We start from the raw sequence: 20,138 nt of genomic DNA, 5'->3' as shown, positions 1-20,138 counted from the left end.
GTTTAGGATATTTTTGGTGTGCCAGACCAGTCTTTCCTGATTCTGGGATTCTGACTTGCTTTCCAGTACCAGATGTGAGTTCTCTCCCACTGAGTGGGTCTCATTTCCAATCAGAGAACAGGAGAGTTGGCTACCTGTGGAGGCACAAGAGTACTTCTTGTCTTGCTGATCGATTTCATTCATAGTCGGTAGGGTCCTCTGTTTACTCGTGTTGGGACGGTTGTTCTCTGGCAGCTCCAACAGGGCTCTCCAGCACTAGGAAGGCTAGCCTGGACAGGGCTGGTTCCCTTTCCATACCAGCAGCATATTCAGATGTCCTGCAACCACAGCACCCTGCAGCACCACCTTTTAAAGTTGGGTTTTTGTTTTTTGGTTTTTCATGGTAGGGTCTTGCTGTAGCTCACGCTGACCTAGAATTCACTTAGTAGTTTCAGGGTGGCCTTAAACTCATGGCGATCCGCTTACCTTTTCCTCCCAAGTGCTGGGATTAAAGGTATCCGCCACCACACCCGGCTTTAAAGGTAATTTTATTTACCCCTCACAACTTTGTGTGGTAAAAATTATCTCCTTGTTTTACAGATGAAGAACTGAGGCTCAGAAAGCAAGGCAACTGAAATTTGAGCCTGTGGTTTTTCCTCAGAAAGAATAAACTCAGGTAGCCTCTCTGGGTGGTTCTGAACTTGGATTTCTATCCTGAAGTATAGATCTTGGCCTTACCATACATTGAGCCGAGTTTTCTCATCCCAACCTAGATTCTTGGGCTGAGCCTGAGAGACGATTCCTGCACCAAGTTTCCTTCAAACCAAAGTACTGACTAGAAATTTAATGTTGTGGGTTACTTTTACTCTCTGTGGCTTAGCTTCCTCACCTGCACATCGAGAATAATAGATGCTCCAATTTAGAATTTGCTTGTTTAAGCACTCATCTTTACGCTTGCATTGACAGGGGTGCACCTTAAACAAGCTCCACAGGCACTCGACGCATCTCCAACCCTCAGGGCTGCTTATGAAGCTTACATAGTAGCGGTAAGTGCTTAAAACAGTGCTTCAGTAGCAAGATTAAAATGTATGAAAATGCCAGGTATGGTGGCGCACGCCCTAAATCCCAGCATTTGGGAAAGCTAAGGTAGGAGGATCGCTTTGAGTTTGAGGCCAGCCTGGGACTACACGGTGAATTCCAGGTCAAAACAAAACAAAACAACAAAATGCATGAAAAAACATGGAGGAGTCTAGCGTTCGTGGGCTCTGCGCTACCCTGAAACAAACAAGGGACATGGTCCTCTCTGTAGTGACGTCTTCTAGGCATGGCCTTGGGTTTGAGCTTCGGGCTCCATGTTAGAGCCACCCTGGGGTGTGGAGGTGCCGCGCTGAGGCGGAGCAGGTGGGCTAGGAGCTGGGGTTGCCTGTGATAAGGAAAACTGTCCATTGAAATGTGTTCTCTAGGGCACCAGAGACAGAATGAACGAAGAAAGGTCGGAGGTGATGGTTTGGGTATCAAAGTGATCTTCGGTGGCAAGGGCAATGAAGGGGTAAGAGTCACAGAAGGGGCATCTGTCAGGCGGAGGCAATTCAGGCTGTTTGCGAGATGCCTGGGAGCCGAGAAATGGGGTTGCTAGGCCCGTGGGTCCCAGACAGCGCGCTCGTTTCCCTCCAAGGCCACTTTCCCCCGGCGGGCCGCCGCAGCCCCGTGCCACCACCAGACCCTGCTCCCTCCAGTGAAATTGCCAAATTAAAATGAATCATTTGGCCCATAATGGCCGAGGCGCTTATCGGGGGCGGGCGGACCCGCGGCGGCTCCTTATCTCGGTGGCGCACGCGGCCCCGGCGCGCCTCGGCCCGTGCTAACGAGCGGGGCGCTGGAGCGGGATTAGAGGCCCGGCGGCGAGGGCGGGCGGGCGGGGCGGGCTCCCCGGCGGCAGCGGCCCGCGCACCATCGGGCGAGCGCGCCAACGTGAGCATCCCCGGGCCCTTTCTCCCGAGCGGCCCGCGTCATCCGTGGTCCATGAGTCCCTGCCTCCCTCGCCCGCGGAAGAAGCCTTCGCTCCCTGTTCCCTTCCCGGGGCTCTTGCGACGGGGGGGACATTTTCCACGACACCCCCGCCCTCGCCCCGCCGCCCCTCCCGTCTCGGAGACTCTCTTCCTTCCTTCCCCTTTTCTCCTTACGCAATACACAGAAACGCGCGAGGCGGTGGTTGGTCTTCATTTCTTCCCGGGGTTTGTGTGCGTGCGGCGGGGCGGAGAGTGCGCGTGTGTGATAGCTGTGGGCCGCGGCGGCAGCTAGTGTGTCCGAGTGTGATGCCGGTGACTGTCTGGGTGTGTCCATCTGGACCCTCCGAGGCTTCTTTGCGTTTTATTCGTTGTATGTAATTGTCCCTTTTCCTTTCTCCACGGGCTCGGTTCTAGGGCTTGGGTGTGTGTGCGTGGCCTTGGGGTGGTGTCTGGGGGCTTCGTCGTGAGGTCGGGTGTGTGTGATCTCGGCTGCGTGGGGTTGCGTGTTCGTGGCCGACTGCGTGTGGCTGATTTCGTTGTGTGGTGCTGGGCAGTGTGCGGAGCCCACGCCGGCGCGTGGGGCAGCGTCGGCCGGGGCTGGTCTGGCTTTGCTCCTCTGGGGCTGGATCATGTGTGGTCCTGTCCGCCGCGAGTCGGGTGCCTGTGGGTTTGTGTCCTTCGGAGGTACATTTGCAAATCGCTGGGGGCGGGGGCGGGGGGAGGGCGAGCGAGAGATCGAGGCGCTGGTGGGGGCGTCGGCATGGGGGCGGGGAGCGGGATTTCACATTTTATTCCAAATTATGATGTATTCGGGAGCCAGTGTTGGCTCGGATGGGCGGACAGAGCCCAGGCGGAGGCTGCACGGTGCCGTGGCCGTCTCTTCGGCACCTTGCGCGGTGTTCCGGAGGCTCTTCCAGGCTCCAAGCTGAGCGGCGCTCGCGGACGCCGGCTGAGTGCGCGCCTGGGCACTTGGGCTTCGCCCATTTCGGGTCAGTTTCTGGCTGCGGTGATTGGGGGGGGGGGGGGCTGGGAAAGGACAATGGGCACATTTTCTAGGCCTCGCGCCGCGGGTGGGGGCCCTCGGGATCACCTTCGGGAAACGTTTACCCACCTCTGGCGCGGATGAGCGACGTCCCCCTCTGGGTTCGATGCCCGCCGCCCCGGCAGCCGCCTCCGAATACGGCCTCCTTGGAGGGACCGCCTCAGTGTAGCCCCAGCTCGAGAAGAAAGGATCGAGTTTCCCCCCATTTACTGTGCTAGCTAATATCACCGACATCACAACCATCGTTTATTTCACGTCCCATCTTAATTAAAACAACCGTACAGAAACCCGAAGCTACGGCTTCGTTGGAGGAGAACAAAGCAGCTCCGGGTGGTTATCGCCCCTCCCCAACTCTGTTTTCTGAGTTGCTGGGTTTGTGGCAAGAGAGAAAATGGAGGGGGTCTCGGCCGCAAAGCAAACATTAACCCCAAGTATCATACGGGGAAAGGGTGGGTCCCCCTTCCCCCTTCCCCCTTGCCTCCGTCCATTTGGATTAGAACCGGAGAAAGGAAATACCTCGCATTGGATTGAAACCCAGGGAAGAATTATTCCTGTATTTCTACCAAAGCCGCGGCAGAAAGAAGGAAGCCTTCGCAATAAACTCAAGACTTCGATGTGAGATCAGAAATTGGATGATTAAACAAATTAAACAAAACCCACGGGCGGTGGCGGCGAGGGGGAAATAAAAGCAAACTAACCCTCCAAGGCTATACCATTGGAAGCAGTACGGGGTTGCTTTTACCCTCCTTCCTTTTCGCCTCGTTTAGGGCTGCAAAACATCATTAGAAATCTCCCATCTTCTGCCAAACCCCGAAAAATCGAAACTCTTTTGTAAGGCTGGTGGAAGGGAAGGTGTGGGATTCATTCTTGTATTCTCTCTCTCTCTCTCTCTCTCTCTCTCTCTCTCTCACACACACACACACACACACACACACACACACACACACACACGAGGTTTGAATAGGCCGGGGATCCCCTTCCAATTCCTTTAGGGAGGTAGGGCTTTTGGAATGGGGTTCTACTTTGGGCCGGTAGATGGGGGTTATGAAGAGACCGGCTGGGGCTTCCGAGCTTCTGCTCCAGCAACCAATGCCTGAAGACTTCACCTTTTCCAGCACATCTTCCCCACCGGTGCCCAGCCGGGAGTCTACCCCTCTGAGCTGTGGCAGTGGCCATATAGCCTGGTTTAGGTTGCGGAACAAACCGCACAGACATACCATGTTAAAAAACAAAAAACCAAATAAACTAAAGCAAACGGATCCCAGTTAGAGGGTTAGAAAATGCTCCGGGCAGCCTGCCGGGAGGGGCTGTTGTTGTTCAACTAAATAGTTATTCCGGATTGGTCAGGTGTAGGTTTTTTTGTTTTTTGTTTTTTTTTTTAACTGGACGGGAAGGGGGCTCCAAACACCTGCAAGTAGGGGGCGGAAAGCGGTTCGTAATTCCCTGGGCTGACGGGGCACATGAGGTAATTCCCAGCCATTGACCCCCATTTCTCTCTCGCCCTCCCTCTTTCTCTCCACCCCCATCTTTCCTGGAAACTCTCTTTGGGCGCGGCAGACCGCCCAGGATCGCACCGCAGCCTAAGTAACTGCTGGCCTCGGCGAGAGGGGGGGAAGCAAAGACCCCGGTGCCATCCTCAACCCCTCTCCCGAGGAGGAGTGGAGGTCCTGTTCACAAGGGCCGGCCTTTCTAAATATGCCCCAGGTGAGTTCTTTTTTAAAATTATTATTATTGTTGTTTTGAGTGGGTGATGTCTGTGGACACAACAGTGTTTAGGAAGGCTTCAGGTTTCCGGGCTGGGGTGGGAGAGGCTTAGAACTGAGGGGAGCTCAGTCTTGAGCTGGGGGTGGGGAGGGGAGGAGGATCCACCCGGGGCTGGGAATCCGGGATCTGAACGCCGCCGCCGCCAGCAGCCTCGGGCTTGCATCTGGACCTTTTCCTTTTTCCGGCCTCGCGTAAACCCGCTTGGTTGGAGTAAGTCCTCGGTAGGTTTCACAAGGCCGGTAACTTTGTAGCGATTACATCCGGGTGGTGCGGGTTGTGTCTGGAGCTCCAGCAGGAAGAAGGCCCGAGCCACCCAGCTGAGGCCTGAGGCCTAGGGCGCTGGGCTGGAACACCCCTTCGCTCCCGAGGTGCCAGAGGCAGTGTGCGGTTCACCAGCGGCGTAGTTCTGATGCGAGCTTTGGCATCTCCGCTTTACCCTGGGAGTGTGGGTGCTGTCTGTAGGAAGGGAACTGGAGGCCAGGTATAAGGTGCGAGCCATTTCATTTAAAAATAAACTCGAAAGTCTCTATGCCGGGCCTTGGGATTGGGAGCTGCGGGAGACAGGGTTGCCTGGTCCCAGGAAGATGCTTCATCTCCTTATTCCGTATACATAGTGACATTCTGGTTTGGGGGTAACAGGGTGAAGAGAGGGTTGTGGGCTGCCAAGTTGGGTCTTCGCAGCTCAAAGGGAGTTGTAATGGTCCAATGCTTTTAGTCTAGTACCATCTGGTCTTAAACGTCCTCACGTCTCCATCCCTCCTAAATGAAAACAAGTTCATTAAAAAGTCATTCAGACTTTCAGTCATCTTAATCAGAGACGAGGGGTGCCATTTATCCACCAGCCATAGGTGCTTGTGCGTTCCAGCGGCTCTCTCTTCCCCTTTCCCGCTGGGCTGCAGGGCTCCTGAGACCTTAGATGAGGTCCAGGGAAGGGCTGTGGAGAGCTCTGTTGAAAGACCGTGATATTTATGGTATGTGGAGAGGGCATTTGGGGCTAGGGGCAACTCATCTTCATCTGGAATATGTGAACCCCTTGGCCCTTAGGAGCTAGCCTCTTGGCAGGGTGAGGGAGGTGGGGAGAGGGGGCGCAGCTCAAATGCGTCGGAAAGAAGCCCGAGCTCAGTGGGTAACTGTAGTGCACAACGTTTTTCACTCTGTTAGAAGCTGGCCAGTGCACACCTGATGGTGATAGTGAGGACTCTGGTTTGTGTGATTCACCAGGGAATGGTCTATTTTCATGAGGTGGAGAAGTTGGAGGAGGTGTGAAGCAGAATGGCTACTATACTTTCCTGTGGTCATGGTATTCTGTGGGTGCAGACACTGTGTCTCCCCTATAATTTTGAACTTGATTTCACTGAAGCATGGCAGACCCACTAGCTTGGCAGCTTGTGTGTAACAAGACTTGAGGAATTTTGCCATTTTCATTGGTGGCAGTGGCTGGCTAACCCAGAACAGCAAATCAGCCTGAATCTCAACTCTTGTTGTCCCTCCCCCATGCCCTCCCCCTCCCCCACCTCCCGTGGATGTATGATTAAAGAACTGAGTTCTGGAGGATGAGGAAGGTCCAGTCTCCCTCTTGGAATGGGAGAGCCACTTTGCAGGATGACTCTGGTCCCTAGCATTGCATTGGCCAAATGGGAGGTCAGTGCCTGCCGCCAATAATTAATTAGATGGACTGTATTCTGAGTTGACTTGGGCTTTTATGTATTTATTTTCTGTTTTAAGAATAGCCCAATTGAGCCGGGTGTGGTGGGGCATGCCTTTCATCCAGCACTGGAGCGGGGGACAGAGGTAGGAGGATCGCCATGAGTTCAAGGCCACCTTAAGACCACAGAGTGAATTCCAGGTCAGCCTGGGCTAGAGCGAGACCCTACCTTGAAAAAAAATCCCCAATAATTCTGAGAGCAAAAATCTTACTTTGAACAATTTATAATGTGTGGTATATGTATGTGATATATATGTATATTATATGTATACATATATATGTGTGTGTATGTGTGTGTGTGTATATATATATATATATAATCTCACATACATAAATGTATACATTGAGATAGAGCCTTGTATAACCCAAGCAGACCTCAAACTTAAGATTCTCCTGCCTGCGTGTCCCCACCATCCTAGGCTAATATTACAGCCATGTGCCACCACATCTGATAAGTTCATTATTTTTTTTAGAATATTTTATTTATTTGCAAGTACAGAGAGAGAGAGAGAGCGAAGAGATGAGAGACAGACAGAATGAGCACACCAAGGCCTCCAGACACTGCAAATGAATTCAGATGCATGTGTCACTTTGTGCATCTGGCTTTACATAGGTACTGGAGTTATTAGGTATTGTAGGCAAGCGCCTTAGCCATCTTTCCAGCCTCTCTCTCTCTATATATATATAAAGAAAGAAGAAAGACAGAGAGAATGGGCACACCTCTGCCACTGCAAACAAATTCCAGATACATGTGCCACTTTGTGTATCTGACTGTGATGTGGGGGGACTGGGGACTCAAACTAGGGTCGTTAGGGTTTGCGGGCAAGTGCCTTAACCGTTAGGTCATCTCTTCAGCCTTTTGTTTGTTTGTTTGTTTGTTTGTTTTTCTGAGGCAGGTAGGCTGACCTGGAATTTACTATGTAGTCTCAGGGTGGCCTTGAACTCATGGCGATCCTCCTACCACTGCCTCCCAGAATGCTGGGATTAAAGGTGTGCACCACCACACCGAGGCCCCTATTTTTTTTTTTATATTAAAACAACTCATAAGGACCCTTAAACTCTGGATCCTGAGTCGCAGGGTTTTTGTGTTGGGCCTTTCACTGGGGCCTGGCTCTATGTGGAAGAAGCTGGGTGTGGGAAGATCCCTAGGGTGCCAGTGTGAAGTGGAGTGAGGGTCTGAGCTCATCTTAGAGCATAGTGGTCTGGGACAGGTAGTTTCTAGGCTCTGGGCTGCATATGAGAAGGTAATTCAGAGATCTGAGCTCCACTTTGTGGAGAATACCAAGATGGAGGGGTTGATTGGCAGAGCTAATGGGTGCCCTTGACATGTTCCCTTGTTTTGTAGGGGCACCTAGGGCTAGGATCACCTCTTCCTTGACCTCTCTTCTTAGGGTGGGGGAGATGCACACAAAGTATAGCGTGGACATGCTCAGTGTGCTCAGCTGCCGGTGCCTGTGGATTATTTCCACCAGCTCTGGCTAAATGGACCCCAGTCCGTGTAGACTCCATTCCCTACTTCCACCTCCATTAGGTTTCTTGGTGTGTGTGTGGGGGTGCAAATGTGTGGCTGGGTGGTAGAGGTTCCCAAAGCACCTCTGTCCTGCCTGACAGATTCCCCGCCAAAACCAAAAGGGGGCAGGAAGAATAGGGTAGGTTCCCTCCTCTTCCCTTGCGGCCTGAGAAGGTGGTGTGTGTGTGTGGGGGGGGCACAGGGTGATCTTTCTTTCTCTTTGTACATTTCCTTCCTCCTTTTCTTCCCTTTGGTTTTTGTTTCTCTGGCTGTATTCCCTTCCTTCTAATGTTTCTACTGTCTTTCCCCAGCTCTGGTTTCCAGGCCTCCCAGGCGATCTCTCCTCAGCCTGTTTCTCGCTATCAGGGACCGCCCCCCTCCCCAGGCCCTAGGGTGCTTGTCCTCGGGGGGCTCGGGGGCGCTCGGGGCCTCCTCTCAGCGTGTGACCTCTCTCTCTGCCCCTCGCCCTTTTGCAGGATGACGGAGCGGCCGCCGAGCGAGGCGGCACCCAGTGACCCCCAGCTAGAAGGACAGGACGCGGTCGAGGCCCGCATGGCCCCCCCGCACCTGGTCCTGCTGAACGGCGTCGCCAAGGAGACCAGCCGCGCCGCCCCCGCGGAGCCCGCGGTCATCGAGCTGGGCGCGCGCGGCGGCGGCGGCCCGGGGGGCGGCCCCGCGGGTGGGGGCGGCGCCGCCAGGGACTTAAAGGGCCGCGACGCGACGGTGACCGAAGCGCGCCACCGGGTGCCTACCACCGAGCTGTGCAGACCTCCGGGGCCCGTCCCGGCGCCCGCGCCCGCCTCGGTCCCCGCGGAGCTGTCCGGAGACGGCCGCATGGTGCAGCTGAGCCCGCCGGCGCTGGCGGCCCCCGCGGGCCCGGGCCGCGCGCTGCTCTACAGCCTCAGCCAGCCGCTGGCCTCGCTGGGCAGGTGAGCGCGGGACGCGGGGAGAGGGGAGCGCGCGGGAGACCCAGGGCCAGAGCGGGGATCTCACGCGGGCAAGCGGGGAAGGGGCTCTAGGTGGAGAGAGATCAGTGGGACTTGTAGCAGCTGAGGGGTGCCCGCCTTCCGGGAGGCAGGCGTGTGACTGGTGTGAGAAGCCCTGTGGGGTGCTGGGAGGGATGCCCGGCGAGAAGAGCTTCCCCAGTGTGGGTCCCAGGCAAACGTCTGTGTGCTGGAAGCTGCAGGACGAGCGGACGGGCGAGGAAAGATGTGCCCGTGGCTGCGCAGGCTTGGCCGTCTGCATTTCCGCTGGGCATGGCGCGAGGAGCGTTATCCTTCCCTCCTAGCCGCTGGGTTCCTAGCTGCCCCCGCTCTGGGTGGTGGCACAGCTTTTCTGCCGAAAAGGAAGATGAGGCAGGGGCACAGGGGCTGGCAGTGAGAAAGAGCTCCAGGGCACAGTTGTGCTGGCCGAGCAGCCCGAGGCAGGCAGGGTGAGGTGGTGGGAGGGGACAGGATGACCATTCCAAGGTGGCACTGGCTTCACATACCATGAGAAGTGAAGGCCGCGTCTGCCTGTATAGCTAGTACCTGTTCTTGAGGGAAGATGTCCGCACGGATCGCTGGCTTGTTTGTGGGCCATAATGTGTGCGTGTTTAACAGATGCGTGTGCTGTTTGACTTCGGTCATCGCGCCGTGTGTTCCTCTAGGCTTCTTTGTGTGGACATACCGTCCTTTCTTTGCTTGTCCCATGAGTGTGTGGGGGGGGGTGGGGGGAGAAAGAGGAGAGAAGGTAATTTCCCTATCTACAATTCAAGTCTGAAAGGAGGGCTACCTGGTGGGGGCCTCTCAAGACATGGGAGGATTCCTAAGGAGTCTCTTTCTGTCCCCTTGTGATGCGCCTCCTCAGCGGATTTTTTGGGGAGCCTGATGCCTTCCCAATGTTCACCAACAACAACCGGGTGAAGAGGAGGCCCTCCCCCTATGAGATGGAGATCACTGATGGTGAGTCTATCTGTCTTACCTCTGCACTCACCCCTCACTTGGTTAGATCTCTCTGCAGGGGGCAATGTGGGGACAATGGTGGTGTCTCATACAGGTGGGCAGGCTACCTTGGAACCCCAAACTGCCAAAGCCCTTCATTCTGGGGTTGAATTGGGACCAGGTGAACTTGGGGGTGAGGGCTACACTCACAGAGAGCCCTGTTTTGAAAGGGGATGTGGCAGAAGGTGCATGTACTGGCACTGAGGACCAAGCTGTAAAGGCTGCTCTTGTCCCACTGTAGACTCCATGCCTGTACTCTGACAGGGATCCGATGAGGGCAGAAATACTCCATGACCCCAGCTCCAACCCCTGGCTCTTACGAAGTCCCTGCAGGGCCCCACGAATCCTCTTTGGAGTATTCTGTCTGTTACTTGAATGGAGTTATACCTTCAAGGGTTCATTCTCAGATCCCTCCATTGTGGGCTCCCTTAGCCCCTGTTCCACATTCTGGGCCGGCATGGCTCTTGCTGCCAGCATCACCCCCAGGGGAGCGTCTACCCTGTACTGAAAGCTCTCAGGCTTGGTGAGTGATTTGGAGGCTCTGGCCCCTCCTCTCAGGGTTGACCTGATGGCACCAGGGTGCAGAGTCTCTTCCTAACTGAGTGACTTCAGCCAGTGGGAAGAATCTCTCACGGCTGCTGCCTAGCTGGGACTCCTATAGAATGAGCCCCGAAGCTGCAGAGTTGGAACTGGGAACCAGTGAGAGGGTACAGGTATAGGGCTGGGGCTCCTGTAGGAGGGACTCAGGGGCCATAGAAACCTACGACTGAGGCTGGGCCCCTTGGGAGGGGCATGGGTGTGGAGCTGGGACTCGTGTAAGGTTCTGAAGCAGAGAGGGCTGGAGTCTGACAATAACAGAAGAGAACTCAGAACCTCCCAACACAGATGGACACAGGCTCATGCGACCAAGAAGGAAGGGTGACAGGTGCTTCTGGATGAGAGAATGTTCTCCAGCCTCATAGAGATCAGGGGGTCAAATGGGAAGCAGGCAGGACCAGCTGTGAGAAGCAGAGGAGATGGGCCAGTGGGGAGGGCTGGGAGAGTGTAAGACCTGTTAATGTCACATGTATCTCCTGAGCACTATTCAGTGCCAGACTGGACAGACAGAGTGTGGAAAGAAAAATGGAAACAGTGTACGTGTGTGTGTGTGTGGGGGGGGGCATTGGAGAAGCACAGGCAGACATGAATGTGATGGTGTGGGATGGGTGCAGGACATCTCTGGGACTTAGAAATCAGAGCTGGAACAAGAAGAGTCAGTCCTAGAAGTAGATCTGCTACACAAATCTATTTCAGGACCCACAGGTATGGGCACTAGTGTGGGTTCTCTGCTGGAGTTTTCTTGCTTCACTTTCCTTATGTATAAAAGTGGTTGGTGATGGAGGGAGAGCTGGAGGGATGGCTTAGTGATTAAGGCACTTTCCTGCACAGCCAAAGGACCCAGGCTCGATTCCCCAGTACCAACGGAAAGCCAGATGCACAAGGTGGCACATGTGTCTGGAGTATGTTTGCAGTGGCTAGAGGCCCTGGCGTGCCCATATTCTCTCTCTCTCTGTCTGTTCGGTTGTCTCTCTCTCTCTTAAATAAATAAATAAATAAATACTATTAAATGGGGAGGATAACAGCTTCCTTCCAGACTTTATTTCTTTTTCTTTTCCTTGTAGACTTTTGAGATTTCTGTAAAATGCCTTTAGGAACTGGCTCAGGGTAGGTACTGAGAACATAGGAGTGCTCCTGGCTCCCTTCCCTTTCCTCTGCAGTCATAATAATACCCTCTAACCAAGGCTTGGATCTTCTCAACACAGAGGTTTTTTCTAGTTTATCCATGGCCATATGCTTAGCAGCAGCCACTTTGCTAACAGTCCCCAGGTAGTCACCCAAAGGGTGTGATGGGTAGGTGACAGCAATCTTGCTGCCATTTGTTGGACTCGTATTACATGCAGCAGACTTTGTGCATTCAATTTTTATTTAATTTTCACCACAAACAGGTCAATATGTTTTCTATTTCACAGGTGAGGAAATTGAAGCTCAGAGAGATTAAGCAGTCTGATCACAGTTACACAGCTGAGTCCTGGACCACCTTCATATCATTAGTCTGAAGTTTTGGAAGTCCTGGTCTCTCCCTTACCTTCCCCAACAGTCTGGCTGTCTTTCACTATGGCAGGAGTAATAATGCCACTCCCAACCCCCCAACAACTCCCCAACTGGGAGCTTCATCAAGCTCACCAGCATTAATCTTCTATGTCACACCTCTGTGTGGTCTAGAGGCCTGAGAATATCAGGCTGTTTCTTCTGAGATAGCAGGTGTATGGCATTTTCCCCAGCCCAAGTCTCATCCTAGGGTCAGGCAGGGGTTTGGAGGTACTGGATAGGTAGGGCAAGGGCTGCGTGATCCTCCTGGGGAAAACATGGGGTTGGGTGTGCATGCAAGACAGTGATGACCAGGCATGCCAGCATGGGTGAGCAGGTCCCTGGCTATCACTGCCTCTGTGCTGGCCTCCCTCTTTAACTGTAAAGGGAGCAGTGGCAGAAGACTTGAATGGGCTGTAGGGACCCCTTCTCCATTTTCACTGTCTGAGTTACTTGGAAGAGGTAGTCCCTTCTGTGAACAGAGATTTGGAGGGCTGTTGGGGACCTGTTGGCTCTGTGTGTGTTGGGGAGCTGTGTTCTCAGCTCAGGACCCCTGGCAAAGCCCTCCCGTACCTTCCTGGCATTGTGGAATGGAAGCCCAGGTCTGGCTTAAGCACTCACACAGTACTTTGCACACACAGGCATTGCAGACAAGTGTGCTGGTGTCTGTGCCTGCCTGACAGGTCTTAGTATCCCATATGATCATGATGGTTGGGTGAAGCTATGAACAGTACATTGTAGGCATGGGGAGACTGAGGCAGTCATTGGAAGCTGAGCAGAACCTCAAGCTATGGCTGTGCATGGCTTCTCTCCCTTCCTTCCTTGGGGATGGGAGCCCCCAGGGTAGATCCTTTACCTTCTGTGCTTCCCTTTGGTCCGTCTCCTGCCATGATAGATCACTTAGAAATCATGTACTAAGCCCCTATTCCTGTGCTTTCTGTCACCCCTACAATCAGATGGAAGCTCCGAGGGCAGCAACCCTGTTTGTTAATTACTCATCTAGATATTATTCACTTATTCATTTATCTGTTATGTGTGTGTGTATATGCCATAGCACACGTGTGTAGATCAGAGGACACTCTCGAAGCATCTATGCTCTTCCTCCACCTTCTTTGAGACAGAGTCTCTTCTTGCCACTGCAAACAAATGGCAGTCTAGCTGGCCCATGAGCTTTGGATTCTCCTTCCATTGTCAGGCACATTGGAATCAACAGATGCATGTGCCACTATGCATCCAGCTTTACTTTATGTGGGTGCCAAGAAAGACTGAATTCTGCTCAATAGGCTTTGCAAGCAAGTGCCTTTAACTACGGAGCCACCCTCCCAGCCCCTTGTTCATTATTCGTTAATGCCTAGCACGATGCAGGTTGTTAGTGAAAACCCCAGTGAGTGAATAGCAATAGCTTTCACTTAGAGGATGTTTAAGTGGAGGCAGGTGTGGTAGGCACTTTACCTGGGTGAGATATCAGTGACTTAACCATCTGTGACGTCACTTACTTGTACAGTTCCCAGTTTGCAGATGAGGAAGCCACCAGGGCCATGCCCAGAGGCACGTCTGTAGTGAGTACTGGTCAGGAATTGAACCTAGACAGTCTGGCTCCAATCTCTCTTCCTCGAATGCCCTAAGCCTCTTGGCACCAGCTATGGTCCTTGTCCTCAAATGCTGCACAGCTTAGAAAAGAGGCTCAACACAGACAGGAAGACACCATCATGGAGGGCGAGGGAGAGGAAGAGAATAGGGCTTTAGGGTTCATTGGATAGGATTGGAGAGGTGTAGGAAGACCTCAGAGGAGATGATGAGTGAACTGGAGTTGGAGGATGAGTAAGTGAGCGCTTCTTCCTGAGCTTCTTGGTGGATGTGGGACGTTGGCAGTCTCCACCTGCGCTTCTAATCGGCATTCTCCTGCCTCCAGGTCCCCACACCAAAGTTGTACGAAGAATCTTCACCAACAGCCGCGAGCGATGGCGGCAGCAGAACGTGAATGGGGCCTTTGCCGAACTCCGCAAGCTGATCCCCACGCATCCCCCAGACAAGAAGCTCAGCAAGAATGAGATCCTCCGCCTGGCCATGAAGTACATCAATTTCCTGGCCAAGCTGCTCAATGACCAGGAGGAGGAAGGCACCCAGAGGGCCAAGCCTGGCAAGGACCCTGTGGTGGGGGCTGGTGGGGGCGGGACAGGGAGTGGCACGCCCCCTGAAGACCTTCTGCAGGATGTGCTTTCCCCCAACTCCAGCTGCGGCAGCTCCCTGGATGGGGCAGCCAGCCCGGACAGCTACATGGAGGAGCCGGCGCCCAAGCACGCTGCCCGAGGTCTCCACCCTGCCCTGTTGCCTGCCGCTGAAGGGGCCGGGCCCCGGTGATGTGTCTGGGGCTGCCCAGGATCAGCAGGCAGGGGCTTCTAGGCAGAGGGGTTGTTGGGCTACAGGGCAGGTGGGATGAGAAGCAGGCAATGGATTTGAACTTCTAAACTTTGGGAAGCCCTAACTGACCCTGGACTGGCTTTTGTTTCCTCAGTGAGAGAGCAGGAAAAAGGAGTGAAGTGGTAGGTACTTTTTCTGAAGATGGCACGGTCTTCCCCCTTTCCCAACCCCTAAGACTTGCCAAGTGTCACTGCTTTGGGCCTGGAGTTTGTGACCCCTTTCTTGGACTAGACCTGTGGTTGTCAGCTGTCACCCAAGGCATCCAGCAGTCTGTACCTTGCCTTTAACCCCTCTGAAGCTTGTTGGGTGGCTTTTGTGGAGGTTTCTGTCCAAATATATAGGTACCCAAGAGCTGCCCATGTCCTGAGCCCCATCTTCACCCAGGCCCATGGCAATCCATCGAGCTTGCTGGCTGCTGCAGAGCATTAAGCCTTGAGGTGCCTTCTTCAGGGCCGGACTGCAGAAGCTGGCCCGTGGACTGACAGCCTGCTTGCGACTAGCTGGGCCAGAAAGCCCAGCAGCTCCTACTTCTTGCCCTGGGAATCAGAGCTCTGCTTTCTCTCTGCCGAGACTTTCCTCTTTATCCTGTGACTGTGGGGACTGAGTCAGCACCCCCACAAAGCTCTGTTGAGTTTCGTGTGCAGGTACAGAAAGGGAAAGTGACATTAGAGTGAAACTTGAGTGTTTTGAGCGCATGGGCTCCTAAATGCCAGTGTTCATGCCGGGAGCACGCGGCAGACTGCTGGGGCACGCGCAGCCTGTGGGCTTTCTGGAGGATTAGAGGGAGCGCCTTGCTGCAAGATAGGCTTATGAGGGGAATGCAAAATGTCCTATGAATACTTTGTATTTGCGATTTTGCTTGATTTCAGTTATTGGTGGGAACTCTAGGCCTTCTATGACCCAGGATGTAGCCCACTGCTAAGAGTCCAGCCCTGGCTGCGACCTGCGCATGCATCACTCAGCACAACCTTAGATGCGCCTCCCTCATGCGGCTGCTGGCCCCCAAGGGTATGCATGAGAGGTTGGTTTCACACAACACCAGTGCCCCTCTAAAAGTTGTACATGGAATTTTTGTAAATCAAATCTTTCATCTTTTGAAGAAACAACTACTACAAGTCCTTTCGTAAAGTAGAGAGCCCTTTTGTCATGTGGACAGCTGCCCCCTTTGTTCTCTTCTGTCAGTCCAGGTGGTGGGACCAGGTTTTCTTAAGATAAGTAGACCTGTCTTCAGTGAAGTCTATCTGAGCCCTTGGAACAAATTGCTCAGTTCTCTATGTCTGTCACCGTAGCTTAAGTTACTCAGCCCTCTTCCCCTAAGCTCTGTCTCTGAGCCAGAGGAAAATATCCAGAACTCCATCCTGTCATGTCAGAGCCCATTGCTTTTGTCTTTTGGGTTTTAACCCAGTGACTTGGCTCCACTATGATGGGGCTTCGAGTATAGACTTATGCAGACATGGGCCAATCCTGTCCCTCTTCCCTTCCTTTAAAGTGATGAGGTCCATTTCTTGGGCACCACATGGTCAGCCACTGAAGCTCCTTGACTGTTCATCTTATTTCATACTCTCACATCACCATATATGTCTCCATTGACATCAGGATTTGTTCCTCTCCAGTGCTCTGGAGTTCATGTTTATCTGAGGAGTGTCATCTATGTGAAAATGGAGCAGTTGTCTTAGTCTCCAAGGCTGTGTTTGCTTCGTGGTGGTTAACTTTGCGAGGGAATAAAACATGATATGTAGATGAGTGGGCGGGTTTTGTAAAAGGAAGCACACGTTTTCTGGGGAGCTGTGTCACTGGGATGGAGTAACCTGTCTTGGTCTGACTCCTAGGCCAGTGGTGTAGATGGCTGTGACATGAAAGTGAAATCTTTTGCGACTGTAAAGAGCTCTGATGGTAGTAGTGGTAGAGTGCTTGTCTAGCACGTACAGACCTTAGGTTTGATCCCCAACACACACAGAAGAGGCTCCATTTCCTGCTGTGCCTACTCCCCCACCCCTGCCGTGAAGTTCCAGCTAGAAGCCAGCCTGGGCAGTTGGCAGCTGGGTACTTTTGGTAACCCCTTTCCTGAGCTATCTAGGTCCAGCTCGTTTCTCCAGGTTTCTTTCTAAATGTCATTCCAAGGCCAGGGGCAGGAGTAAGAAGGGACAAGAGATTCGGGGATGTGGGCAGACTGTCCACAAGTGGACTGGAACAGGGAAGGGGCAGGTTTTCATCTGTCGTAAGAAGCTCCAGAACTCTGTTTACATCTCCTATACCCCACACCCTTCTCCTTCCTCTGCCTCCTCCTTGCCCTTGAAGAAACGGCAGCAGTCCAAGAATAATATCTGTACAAAAGGAGAAAATGTAAAGGTAAAACATACTGAGAACAAAGATGAATGTAATGACTGAAGAGATTCACATCTTTGAAGAAGAATCCATGTTTATTTGTGGTGGTAAATGACAAGATGGTACAACCTTTATCATTTTCCAGAAGTAAAACAATGGGCGCAGCATCTGTAGTCAGCTGACAGCTATTTCGGCCTTTCGTGTGGGTCTCTCTGTACTTGTGATTCCAATGGTACATGACCCTCTGCCGAAGGCTTGCCCCCAGCCTGTGTACATGGCACTGTCTGAGGGTGGGCCCAGCACTTTCCGTCAATGTTGTACTGTATGTAATGAATTGCGTTGGTCTCTGCATTTTTTCTGCAGAAGAGGAGTAACCACTCCGGGTACCTTGACATTTGTACAGCTCAGAGGCCAACACTGTGGGCGTGTGACTCTTTAGTGAAGAAACCTGTGTGGTGATGATGATGTGTGAACATATATAAGGTTATATGGGGAAGATTTCTAAATAAAAGTTTTACAAAGGAGCTTGGACTTTGTGCTTACACTTTGTGCCCTAGGGCCTGAGAATGGGGCCTTTAAAAGGAAAGGTGTGGTAAGGTCTGCCTCTGCTGGCTTGAGGGTGCCTCCAAGACTCTTGGGAAGAAAAATCCAGCCCTTGCCCTCAGGACTGGCCTGGTGGGAAGGATGGAGGCTCCTCTTGTCTTTCTGCAGTGCCTCACAGATCACAGAGAGGCCCCTTTCCTCAATATGTTGTCCCCAAGTTTTCAGCCCAGGACAGCTCCTCTGTTTTGGGCCAGCGTTCTCCCTTTTTCTGTTGGGTTGGCTTTCCTGGCTGGGGCAGTTGTTTTCAGCAAAGGTTGAGGACACGAAGCTGTCACCTACCATCCACACACATCCTCTGGTTCCCTAATGACTCAGGGGAAGCTGTGGCTTTTGCATCCAGGGTGCTGGGGGTGAAAGCTGGAGGCCCTGCCTCAGGCTTTGTTACCTGGAGGGAGAGGCTTCCCCAGGGACTCAGGAATGGGGTTTCAAGAAAGACCCCTACGGGAGACTTTGCACACCAATTGTTTGATCCTTAGGGACTTTTTTAGGGTGGGTGCTTCCGGTCCAGTGCTCATCCTTCCTTTCATTTAACAAGCATTTACTGACCATCTGCTCTGGGCTCGGTAGTGTTCTAGGGGCTGGGGTGTCCAGCACTGAGCAGAGCAGACATTGCTGTTCTTGTGGAGCAGGAGTAACAACAACTACATTAAACAGGCTCATTATTTGAGTAACAATGTGATTAGTATTAACCCAAAAACCTATGCTAGGAGGGGAATTTGAAGGTCTTGGATAATTCTTCCATCCTTGCCTGGATCTTGTCTTTGTAGTACCTGATCTCTAGGTTTCTAACCATTTCCAGGAGGGTAAAGGTATGACCCAGGCCTGGGGGAAGTACCTCCATTAAAAAAAGATTTTTTTTTTTGTTTATGTATTTGAGAGAAACAGACAGAGAAAGAGGCAGATAAAGAGAGAATGGGAAGCCAGGGCCTCCAGCCACTGCAAAGAAACTCCAGATGCATGCACTCCTTGGGCATCTGGCTTACGTAGCTCCCGGGGAATTGAGCCTCGAACCAGGGTCTTTAGACTTCACAGGCAAGTGCTTAACTGCTAAGCCATCTCTCCAGCCTGTCTCCTTTTTTTTTTTCCTTCTTTGAGGTAGGGTGTTGCTGTAGCCCAGGTTGACCTGGCATTCACTTTGTCGTCTCAGTCTGGCCTTGAACTCTACCTCCTACCTCTACCTCTCAAGTGCTGGGATTAAAGGTGTTCTCCACAACGCCCAGCTGTACCTCCATTTTTGGAAGACTTCAGATGTACCTCTTTTGGACTAGAACAAGGTGGGAGAGAGTGATTTGGCCATGGAGTGGGGAAGATGATGGGAACTGGCTATGTTAGGCTCACAGGCCTGAGGGATGGCTGAATGAAAGAGATGAGAGGGGGAGGGGAGGGGGAAGAGAGCATATGTGATGTTTGGGTGGAGGAAGTGGTTAGCCATGCCCAGGGTCATGCAAGACATGATCATGTTGATTGGATTTTGGGTCCACTAATGGCCAGGAAAGACAGCATCAGGGAAAGGCGGAGACAGCAGCCTGATGGTCCTGGGCTAAAGGAGAAAAACAGCTCTCCCATCCCGTGACTTTCCTCGGGAGAGGTGGACCTTTTCTATGTAGGGAGGGCAAGAACTTGTTGTACTCTGTGGCTGCTAAGAGAGAAACCATGAGATCAGAATATTCAGGTTGGCCTGGTCCTTGGGGTTATCTAAGTTTCAGATGGAAGCACTGAGGTCTAGAGAGGCAAAGTCTTTCCAGGGCCCTGCATCTAAGCTAGGCAGGCTTAGACAATCTGTCCTCAGATTGGCCCCTGAGACCCAGAGTCCTTTAACCACACAGGGAAAAAGTGGCATCCTGAGGCCGTGCCTGAAATAGTCCACTGTCGTTTCTCACCATCACACTCACTTTGCTCCTTACTGCCTTTTGGCTCCAGACATTCTTTTACCAATTTATGGCCTTCCAGATTTTTTATTGTATCTTTTGTTTCTTTTTCTCAGAACAGCCTACTCATCCTCCTTGTCCACACTCCTTTCGTTTAGTTGATTTGCTCTCAATATCCAGGAAGCTATACTGCATCCAGGGGCCTATTTATCTGCTTTCTCCACTGAAACATAAACCTCTTGGTGATGAGATTAAGTCTGATTTAGACCTCTGCCCCAAGTACCTGTGAGTATAAGGGATTCAAGACTGTTTTCATATTGACAGTTCGCGGTCCTCCCTCCCTCTGCCATCTACCAGCTCATTCGTGAGGGCAGCAGGGAAGGGGCACATAGATGGAGGCAAGTCTTTCTTGTACAGGAATTTCCAGTGCCTGCTACCTGAAACCATACTTCTGGGCTGGCCAGGCTCTGCGATGGTCCCTGGTAGATGGCAGCTGTGTCTTGGGAGGTGCTTGGTTTTATCTTGTTGAAGGAAAGGGAAGAAGGTGTGGGCTTTGGGGGGCTTGGCTGTCTGTAGCAGACTGTCATCATGGGAGGCAGAGTGGTGAAGATGGAAGGCTGTGTATCCAGTCCACTCCCAGCTGCCTGGTCCCCTCATGCCTGCTCCTGCCTATTTCTCTGTTCTTTTAGCACTACCCTCTTACCCCACTCTTCATGTGAGCCAGACAACAGTGGGGACACAGGCCTTGATGTTTGGTAGTACCCAGCAATAAAGTTAGGGATCCATGAGTCTGAGACAAAGGA

The 20,138-nt window shown here is 52.6% G+C and overlaps 1 protein-coding gene across 3 annotated transcripts; it reads left to right on the top strand.

The window, feature by feature from the left end:
* The first annotated feature begins 2,235 nt into the window (after nt 1–2,235).
* Nucleotides 2,236–17,388, top strand: Tal1 (TAL bHLH transcription factor 1, erythroid differentiation factor). 3 transcript variants are annotated; one of them, XM_045148621.1, is made up of 5 exons: nt 2,236–2,358; nt 4,588–4,734; nt 8,486–8,938; nt 9,858–9,952; nt 14,031–17,388. In XM_045148621.1, exons 3-5 carry the CDS (start codon nt 8,487–8,489, stop codon nt 14,477–14,479), a joined length of 996 nt encoding a protein of 331 aa, XP_045004556.1. In that variant the 5' UTR covers nt 2,236–2,358; nt 4,588–4,734; nt 8,486; the 3' UTR covers nt 14,480–17,388. The 3 variants fall into 3 exon arrangements, with proteins under 3 accessions (XP_045004556.1, XP_045004558.1, XP_045004557.1); XM_045148623.1 differs by having other exon boundaries at nt 2,237–2,312; XM_045148622.1 differs by lacking the exon at nt 2,236–2,358 and adding an exon at nt 2,892–2,977.
* The last annotated feature ends 2,750 nt before the right edge of the window (nt 17,389–20,138 follow it).

This window comes from Jaculus jaculus, chromosome 5, assembly GCF_020740685.1.
Source record: "Jaculus jaculus isolate mJacJac1 chromosome 5, mJacJac1.mat.Y.cur, whole genome shotgun sequence".
In the NCBI taxonomy this organism is placed as follows: Eukaryota; Metazoa; Chordata; class Mammalia; order Rodentia; family Dipodidae; genus Jaculus; species Jaculus jaculus.
Note: the sequence above shows the minus strand (reverse complement) of the source record. Positions and strands in the feature narration are given on the sequence as shown.